This window comes from Astatotilapia calliptera, chromosome 3 (genome assembly GCF_900246225.1).
Source record: "Astatotilapia calliptera chromosome 3, fAstCal1.2, whole genome shotgun sequence".
Taxonomy (NCBI): Eukaryota; Metazoa; Chordata; class Actinopteri; order Cichliformes; family Cichlidae; genus Astatotilapia; species Astatotilapia calliptera.
Window position 1 is genome coordinate 29,381,141 of NC_039304.1, and position 9,930 is coordinate 29,391,070.

At 35.9% G+C, this 9,930-nt stretch overlaps 1 protein-coding gene across 1 annotated transcript; it reads right to left on the bottom strand.

The window, feature by feature from the left end:
• Window positions 1-5,083, bottom strand: LOC113019187 (C-type mannose receptor 2-like). Its single transcript, XM_026162730.1, has 5 exons — window positions 5,048-5,083; window positions 2,011-2,051; window positions 1,252-1,641; window positions 763-1,113; window positions 1-641 (listed from the first exon to the last, which is right to left on the bottom strand). The coding sequence occupies exons 2-5, from the start codon at window positions 2,042-2,044 to the stop codon at window positions 292-294; spliced, it is 1,125 nt and encodes a 374-aa protein (XP_026018515.1). The 5' UTR covers window positions 2,045-2,051; window positions 5,048-5,083; the 3' UTR covers window positions 1-291.
• Window positions 5,084-9,930: the final 4,847 nt, after the last annotated feature.

The following is a 9,930-nucleotide window of genomic DNA, read 5'->3' on the forward strand; positions in this document are numbered from 1 at the left end:
ATCAGTATTGTTGTGTTTACATCAGTAAAAACACTATATACATACACAATATATTTCTTTTACCAGGTTATGGAATTGAAGTGCATTCTTTATTTTATATGGACATATTAATATAAATCAGTAAAGATGTTTTATTGATTATCAGGGTTTCAGAGTGACTTGCAACCATAGTGACTGAGCCTGACATTTGTCAAGAGTTCAACAGTCTTTACATTTGTGGCTATTTATCCATCTGCTTGTCTAATAACTTTGTTATATATAAGCATCACTAACTAAGTTTAAGTTTAAAACTTACTGTTTAGAACAAATGAAATTATACGTCTCATTATTCCTGTGACTGAACCACTCGTGCTGTCCTCCTCTGTCCACGCCTGCAGACATGTCACACCCTTCAGTCTTCCCCTCTGTGGCCCACTTGTCATAGCAGACTACGTAGTCACTGACCCACAACCATAATCCCAGAGTGCATCTGTAGCTCAGTCCGATCCAAACATAGGGACTGTCAGCATCCTTGGCTGTTTCCTGGACCCATCCCTGCACCTCAGGGTTGGTGATAGAAACCAGCCCCTTGTAGTTGTTTTCACAGTAATTCAAGGCCTCCTTCCAGGTCTTGTTTTCTTTGATCAGGATCAATTTATCTGCTATAAAAACAAAATGTACAACAGACAACAATAACTACACAAACACATCATAATGAATCTTCTCAGTAATGACAGCGGGATTTCATTTTGGAAAACAGAGAAAACGTTTGTACAAACTCACCATCATAACAGAAGAAGGGTTTTTTTTTGCCACATTCATCAGAGCTCCATTTTCCTGATCTGTTTAACAGAGTCATAGCACATTTCTTGTTGCTTTGTTCATCATTGAATAACTGCATATCCCAGTATCTGAAAGAGAAATCACTCCCATCTGACCACCTCCAGCTGTCTCTGAACAGACCGACCCATGCGCCAAAGGTATAGTTGTTAAACAGAGCCTTCATTTCTTCTCCATCTACCTGATCGAGTCCACTGGCCAAGTCAGTGTGATTATATCTGCAGTAGCTCTGAGCCTGTGTCCAGTTCATAGGTGTTTCAATCAAATGGAATGTTTTATTGTCTTTCTTCATTCCTGTAAAACCAACAGAATAAAACACAATGACATCCTTCAATTATTTGTCTCCTGAAACTTTTTTCTGAAATGACAATTATGTGATTACTTAATATCATGATACTATAATAACGTTTAGTAGTATTCACATCTCCTCACCATCGTAGCAGATGAACCACATAGTAATGTCACATGAAACATCTGCCAGCTTTTTATCTCCATTATCGTATCTTTTCCTCCCACAGTTCCCAGGCGGTTCTTTAACAGTATCAGTTCTTCCACTCTGATTCCAGCTGCTGTCATTATGAATGTATTCCACTCCTGGCAGAGACCAACGCCACGTCCTGTTTCCACCTGTGTTGTTCAGTCCAATCCAGGCTTCTCCTTGATTCTGTGCGGAGTTACGGAGTCTGCTCATGTCTGTCATGTCAAACACTTTGGCCAGGTCTGTATATTTCTCTCTGCAGTATCTCTGTGCTTCATACCAGCTCTTGTTTTCTTTAATAAAGTGGTACTCATACAGGCGGCATGTAAAGAAGCAACACTGACCTGAAATACAGACAAATGATATAAATAAAAGTCTGAATGAAGAAATCAAACATTACAGATTGAAACTGTCAAATAAATCAGTCAAACGTATCGTTGAATTCCTTTCCAGGAGCTTCTTCAGTAAAATGATTATTATCCAGCTAACATGTCAAGAAGACAGACTGACTTATAAACAGCAAAAGAAAAAAAAGTGCTGATACAAGAAACTAATCATCCCATCATCATATCAAAATTAAATGATGGATAAAAGCTTTGCTTGATAAAGATGGATCTATATTCAGTGAATGTATTGTTAGAAATATTGCAAATCTTTAATGAATTATCATTATATTATATTATATAGTATATTTGGTGAAACAATCCACTTACCCATCAGAATAAGCAGATACAGACTCCACTGCATCTTTGATCTGACAGATGAAAGTGATGTTTTATTGCTCATGAAACAAAGACTTGAACAAAACTTCTTCGATGCAAACTTTTTGTCAGGAAAGAAAAGATGGATTAATATATGATGATAGGAAATATCACAGGTAAACTTACATGTTATAATTTATTCTCTACAGTAAAGAGAGTCAGGATTTGAATATTAAAATACAAGCGTGACTATTTTCGCTGAAAGAATGATTGAATTGAATTGAAAGGAGTCATTTACAAATACGATTCAAAGATGTTTATGAGCAATCAGGAAAACATGGCAAAAAAGCACTGCACTGCTAGCTGTCCAAGAAGCAAGAACATATAAGTAAGTAAGTAAGTAAAGTTTATTTATTAAGTGCTTTTCACAGACAGGCAGTCACAAAGCGCTGCACACAAATATTAAAATAACCTGGTAAAATAAATAGAATCAATAGACATTATACACAATGTAAAAGATCAAATGTAAATAATGTAAAGAATATAAAATACGTAGATCAACAAAAGGCATATAAACATGTCGTCCTTATTTGTGTTGCTCAATAACTTCATCCATCATCTTAAACTGGGTGTGAGGCACAGGGAGAACTTGATCTACTCAATAATGAGAATATATCACAGCTTCAGCTGCAGCTAGTAAGATATCTACTCATTTTTAATCCAAACTCCACATAAAAGTAACTTTTTACTGAGCAAACAAGTCTGTCTAGGTACAATAATACTTTATATACACTTGCTCTGGATGTTATCAGCCCCATAGAGATGACCCCCATGACATAATATGATGTTTATAACAATAACTTAAACTCTAGGTTTGACCACTTTCACTTACTCAGCTACAGCCGATCAACTAATTGAAGATTATTGAATCAAAAACATAAACAGTGCTCATAATATATAATGTTACCATCCATCCTCTTAACCACTTGTCCAACTCAGCCTGGAGCTTATTCCAGCTGTTTGTGTGAGAGGCTGCTTATGTTTATTTCCATTTTATTATATATTTTATTATATAAAAAGTGTCTGTTTTCAAAACTTGAGTAATTTTAATACATTTGTGTATTGATGCAAATTAGATGAGATTCTAAGTCTACTTCTGCTTTTAGTTGTAAACACATCCTGTGCCGTGAGTGTGAAACAAATATCATGCTCAATGAAAAGGTGACTCTCATTGTGCATATAGACTTTGATACTGTCAGGTTATCACACTTCATATTTTATTTTTTACCAAATTTGTCTGAAAAACTGTGAATATTAGTTGAACTTCTGTTTTCTATAAACACACACTAGGTGCAATCTGCTTTTGTTGAACTGCTATATAAAAGCACACACCAAGAGATGTGATGCTACATTACAGTATTTGCTGTTGTTGTTGTACAGTCCAATCCAGGCTTCTCCTTGATTCTGTGTGTAGTTACAAAGTCTGATCATGTCTGTCCTGTCAAACACTCAGGTCTGTGTAATGTTCAGCACACATAAACAAGCAGCACTGACCTACAACTGAAGACATTGCTTTCAATAATTTTGCTAATTAAGGCAATCTGATTGTCAGCAATCTGATAAATCATGAACTCAATTCATCAAATGGGGCCATAAATGAGCCACAAGATTCATAAATAGTCTCAGTAGTCCAAATGTTTTCATGAAACCAGCTGAAATAGAGCTGATACGTTAAAAAAAAAAGGAATAAAGTGGAACCCTGGTTAACATAGCCTGTTAGTAAAAACAGTCATAAGAAATATATTACAGGTGATAAATAGTCAATAAATAGATCATAATGGTTAAAAAATTTCATTTTAAAAAATCAGCAATGATATAATTCATGGTATAGGACTTCATTTGTTTAAAAACATGTTAAAAGGTTAAAAACGTGCTAATTCATGGTGTTTTTATGTTAATTCAGGTAAAATGGCTAAAATATGTGTTCAGAGTCTTATTGTGAAAGGGCACACTGCAGCGTGACTCCTGTGACCAGCCACACCCAATCAGGTTGTTCACAGTGGTTCCCAAACCACTGTGTTATGTAGTGTGTGTGTCAACTGTCTTTACAAAATAACAAGCCGGCAATTTAAACTTATTATCAGGTATGTGGTCTTTATTACACGCCACACTCATTACTACTCTAGTAGTCGAACCTAACTGGTCCTAGTTTACTGTAACAACTCCAGAAGTGTTACAAAAGTAGAACTGGGGCCATGGAGCATGAACCACCAGTCAGAATAAATAGAAATAAACTCCACAGCATCTTTTATATCAGATATATTTGAGCTGACAGAGACAGTTTGGTAACAACCACAATCAAAACGATCAACACAGAAACATATTTATTTTAATCTATTTTTTTTTCCCAAATTAGGCCCTGTTTTTATTTGATAAGGCATTTATAATAGAGGTAATATAAAATAACTGAAATACTTTAAAGTCTCTCCACACATTACAGTACATAAGCCGCCCAGCATAACATAGAAATAAAGAAAGGAGGAGGACAGAGGGAAAGAATAGAAAAGAGCTGCAGCTAAATGCTTGTAAATTAGTGCCAAATGCCAGTTTAATGTTCCTGTAATATTTCAGTTTTTCATACTTACACATGATGGTTAAATATAAAGATAATCCTTTGAAAAGTTCTTTTTTTGTTTTTTTCTTTTTTGTTAAAGCAGTGCAGACTCCCTTTGTGATTTGGTCTGATCCTGTGTTTTTGTGCTAATCATGAGTGAAACTTTATCCACAATCAGTCCTAAATTTTAGCTTTTTTAGTCGTCCATATTAGATGAGGGTAGTGGAAAAATATAAATATAAATGCTCAGTTGTACTAAAGAAATTACTCATGTAAAATATTTTAGTTTTTATATGTGGTCAAAGAATATAAATTCATTAATTTTAATGTTTGAATCATATTAAGACCAAAAAATAGAAACACTGTCAGAAATGCTGAGTAATGACATCATCTACACTCGATCTGTGCATATTACTTAAGAAAGTTTAAACTTACATCTGGTTAGTTCTCTCCTTGATGTCTCTCCTCAGTGTGTTCGTAAAGACTGCTGTCAAAAGCAGGTTGTATGCGACACTAACACAGAGATCTTGTTTGCCAAAGGTCAGGATTTGAATATTGAAATATTCCAGCAGAATGATCCAGTGTGTATGTCAGATATGAAACAGGGATTTTATGTAATCATGTGGAAAACAGAAATATAACACTCACTGTTGAATATCGAACGAGCAAGAGCAGGAAGAGGAAAGAAAATGTATAACTACACATAAATCTTTCCCATTTATAGTTCAATGCTCCAGGTTAAATTCAATGTTCAGTGACACTGTTAGAGTTTTCTGTTAAATGATGAGACACGACGACACAAAGGAGGTAAGAACAGTAAATACTAAACTCAAAACTGAAAACGAAACAGATAAAACTAAGTGTCTCTTACAGCACAGAAATGGCAGATTCAAAAATACAATATAGGACTGGTTCCCTATGAAATGCAGAGACGTCAAGGACATAAAATAAAATGATTGGCATTAAAAGAAGATCAAAACCCATGAAAATGTACACGTACATTCAATTCCATAAATTCAATTTTATTTATACATCTTATATTTTACTATGTACAAAGTATTTTTATAAAGAAATCTAAATTATGGAGACATAATTCAATACTCAGATATGATGTAATCTGCCTGTCGCCTCGACTCTAGCCTGCACACCCAAGTAGGAAGTGCAAGTGAGAAATAAGTGGAAACAAGTGGGAGAAAATGTGTGTATGGATAGATAATTTTTCTATTTTTTTATAAAATAGTTTCAATAAGTTTTATTTATTTTTTTCAAATGTCAGTTTTTATTTTTATTTTAGTTTTTTTTTTTTTTCAATTCCAGGTTTTGATTATAGTTTTAGTTCAGTACAATAACCCTGACCATATCAGCCTCACAGTTAAACATGTTTCAGCACAGTCCCAAAAAGTCCTGTTCGATTTTCAGTCAGTTCCAACAATCTGACTGCTCTCTCCTGACCTCTCTCACAGCAGCAAATGTGCATGAAGCATAGAGAATAAACTGTCTGTTGGCTTCTACATCAGCATTCATTAGACTTCCATTGTTTCCTTCTAAACCTTTAAAGACGCTGTGGTGGTCTGTAGTAGATATCTGTAAAATAACATTAGTGTTGTGTGTTATGTGTATTTGCTGTAGATAAAGTGTAAGAGTCAAATCTGTAGTCGCATTAGAAATGTAATACACGTTTACTCTGCTGTATACTTTACCTGTATAGCCACTAGATGGCACTGTTTGACTGTCATAGTCAATGTGAACACTGGAAACAGAACTTGAGAAGGAACATTTTCCCAATTCAAATTATTGTTGCTTGATCATGAATGATTGTGCTCTCTTTATTGTTTTATTGTCGTGACATCATCAGTGTGTAGCCTCCACTTGTTGTGTTTAATGGAAATTAATTATTCAATGGATAGGCGTAACGGTAAGGCTTTTAGTAGTCATAGCCACATTAAGCTTTCTGAAACATGTATAGAAAAACAGTTCATTACTTGTCAAAACAGTCCTCTTTGGTGACCTCTGATGGCCCATAATATAAAGAGCAGCTTGAATATACAACTTAGATTGATATCAGGCTGATATGGTGCTTTGAACGTGTATTTTTTATTTATTTTTGGAGGGGGAGGGGGTTGTGTTATGTCTATTTTCATAATAAATCCTTTAGATGAATAAACCACCCTTGTTGAAACATGTGCCATTGTGTGTTCTCTACTATATTAACAATGTTGAACATGGACTTATAATAGTTTGGGAGATTGCTTGTGCCATGAAGCCCCTTCCTTCACGTGATTATGTAATTAACCAGTGGACAGGTATGTTTATATATAATAAAATAACTTCTATAATTATACACATATATGTATTGATTATTTCTTATGTAGATTTCAGACCAGGGAGCAAAATTGCTGATGAAATGGTTTTATTCGGGAATAGGCAGAGCCTATTAGATGTCTCTAATTATCTTACACACAATTAGCTCGCTCCCTCTCGCACAAAATCACAAAAACACAGCACAAATCCCACCAATGATTCAATTTGTTATAAACCAATGGATCAGGTACTAAAGCAGTAGAGTGCTGAATAAAGCGTCGGACGTCGCTGATCACGTGACTCTGCTCAGACGACCCAAGCCCCTGCAAAGTGTTTCTGAAGCAGTGTTCTGATTGTTTATTTTTTTTCCACACATGAGCCGACAGACCATCACTACCTTTTACTTTATGAGTCATTTTTGGATTTTAAAATTCAGTCCAATGAAATAGAACGATTTTGTAAGACGTATATATATATAAGTGTATGTGTGTTTGTGTGACTGACAGCACAGGACACACTCATCTCTGAGTGTCTGAATTTTAAGGTGTATGATATAGTAAAAATGCGATTGTAAACTAGTATTAAATGAAGACATAAAATGAAAAAACCTTTGCCTTAATTAAAAGTGGGCAAATGGTTGTCACAGGGGCAGAAGGCCGGTACCAAAACTGAACCCAAATGCAGAAACCCAGAGCAGAGGTGGCGAGAAAGTTTTAACAATGTGTTTTATTGTACTAGCACAAGTCAATATTTGTCTGTAACTGAACACAACAAAGCTCAGAATGCAACAGGGGCTTGGCGTAGCATGTTAACGTGGTCGTGGGGGCTGAGTGGGGAAAATTGGGCTTGGAAGAGTAACTGGAGCGTGGCTGGTTACGTTCTGTGATCACACTGAGGAGAGAGTTGAGCAGTGTTTGAATAGTGACAAAAAATGAGCCCTAGAGAAGGTGATCACAGATGTATTTGAAGCTTACTCGCAGGCGGAGTGAAAGATGCTTGGAGGGAGAGGCGGCGTGAGTCCAGGTGAGTTAGACAGTGTGAGTTGGCTGACTTGATTTCCGTAGGGAGTGTGATGGAAGAAGGGCAGGCAGGTGAGGCATGGAGAGATTTTCAGAGGAAAGGTAGATTACTCAAGGTCCAAGACATGAGCTTAATTTGGAGGTAAAAGTGGGACTTGGCAAACAGAACATTGAACATTAAAGCTGGCTACAAAAATAAAGTAGTTGACAAACTGGCCGAGGAGGAACGTCAGCATAGGCCTTAAATCTCTCCAGCCTGATTACCTCAAATCACCTCCAGGCAAGTGGAGCTATTGAAGATCTGACGGCCCTGCCCAGGGGCGGATACCAAGGCGACTGAGGAAGCTGGTGAAATTTTTCAGCTACTCACCAGGATCAAGACAATGGTTGGAGATGGAGAGGATCATAGGGCCTGGCTAGATAACATGGATTTTATGTAAACACAGAGATTGAATATCTAAAGATGAGTGGGCACTTGACAGAGGAGAAATGAGCAATTCATGTCTGGGATGTGAGGAGCCTTCTTACTCGTTCTTTGTCCTGCTCTACCCAAAGGTCTTCTGTAAATAAGTAAAATTCACTTTGTCATCAATAGTTTTCAGATAAACTGTGCAGTCTCACATTATTACACCTCATTCAGCACTCACAGTTAATACAAAACCACAGATTTATTTTGCTTTCCTGATCATTCCTCTGCACCCTGGTTATCATCAGAGCAGACTTTTTTCAGTCTAGCAGGTATTTAACATTTTACTTATTTTATACGCTGACTCACACAATTATTCAACAAATTACAGAAAACATTTATATTTATATACATTTATAAATGCACTATTTCATGCTGAAAGGCCTTAATAGTCATCAGTCACTCCTTGCAGCCACCTGCAGGCAAGTAATTAACGCAGCTATACATCGATCAGCAGTATACTGGATTCTGTGACTTTGTCAAAACCGTGTGTGGCAGACAGGATGTGGACCCAAATGCAGGACTCGGGAGACTGATATAAACTTAAGGATCTTTAATGATAAGTTTTCATAAGACAGAAAATCACCACAGATCAGCCACAAATAATCCAAAACAATAACTCTTCCAAAACAACCACAAAAGGACAAGCAGAGACTGAGACAATGATACACAGCAGACAATGAGGGGAGAGGAAACAGGTCAGGACAGCTGAAACTAATCACAGAGGATGAGACAGGGGAAGTAGAACGAAAACCCAAAACACGAGTCACAACAGAACATCAGAATAAAAGAGGAAATAAAACACTGACACCAAGACTCAAAGATATGAAGTTGACAGAGACAGAAGACAAACATGAGACTGAAGGAACAGAATGGAGCACAAAAGGAGATCAACAAACCTAAAACCACGAGGACGTCATAAAACACAGAAAGAATCTGAAGATCTTTGAACAGAAGCTCAGAATTAAAGACATCAAATAATCTCAAAGACATTTGTATCATTTATAAAGAAAATAAAAAGGAAATAACAGGAAGTTAAATATCAACAACCCAGAAAACACAACCATAATCCAAAGTTCAGCAAAAACACAAACGTAGAGAAAATCTAAAGACAGTCAAAGACTCGGGAACCATGACAGACCTTTCTACCCAATGATGTGTCTTCATGTCCACATCACTTCCTCTTTTGTTAATTTATATTTTCCTTTTAATTTAGCAGTATTTACATTTCAGAGTATTTCAACAATCACTCTGCTTTTACAGTATTTTTTATCATTGTAGTGTTTTTGTCTGCATTTCATTCACCTGCAACAAACTATTCTGTGTCTTTAAATGTCCGCTAGGTTGCATTGATCCACAGTAAACATGGAACATAACATTATACATTAAACTCTATCATTTCCTTGATGGCAGATTTTGAATTCACAGACATGCAAATCTTTGAAAAGCACAAATAAATATAATAGTATATACATATATATATATATGTGTGAAATTTTAAATTAATTAATTTTAAATTAAAAAATGTCAGC

Bases quoted from the DNA above. Each gene is read 5' to 3' on its own strand.
- LOC113019187 (XM_026162730.1), bottom strand. From the start codon at position 2,044: ATGCAGTGGAGTCTGTATCTGCTTATTCTGATGG. The intron at 1,642-2,010 runs GTAAGTGGATTG...TCTGTATTTCAG, and splicing joins GTATCTGCTTATTCTGATGG to GTCAGTGTTGCTTCTTTACA. The intron at 1,114-1,251 runs GTGAGGAGATGT...TTGGTTTTACAG, and splicing joins GTGGTTCATCTGCTACGATG to GAATGAAGAAAGACAATAAA.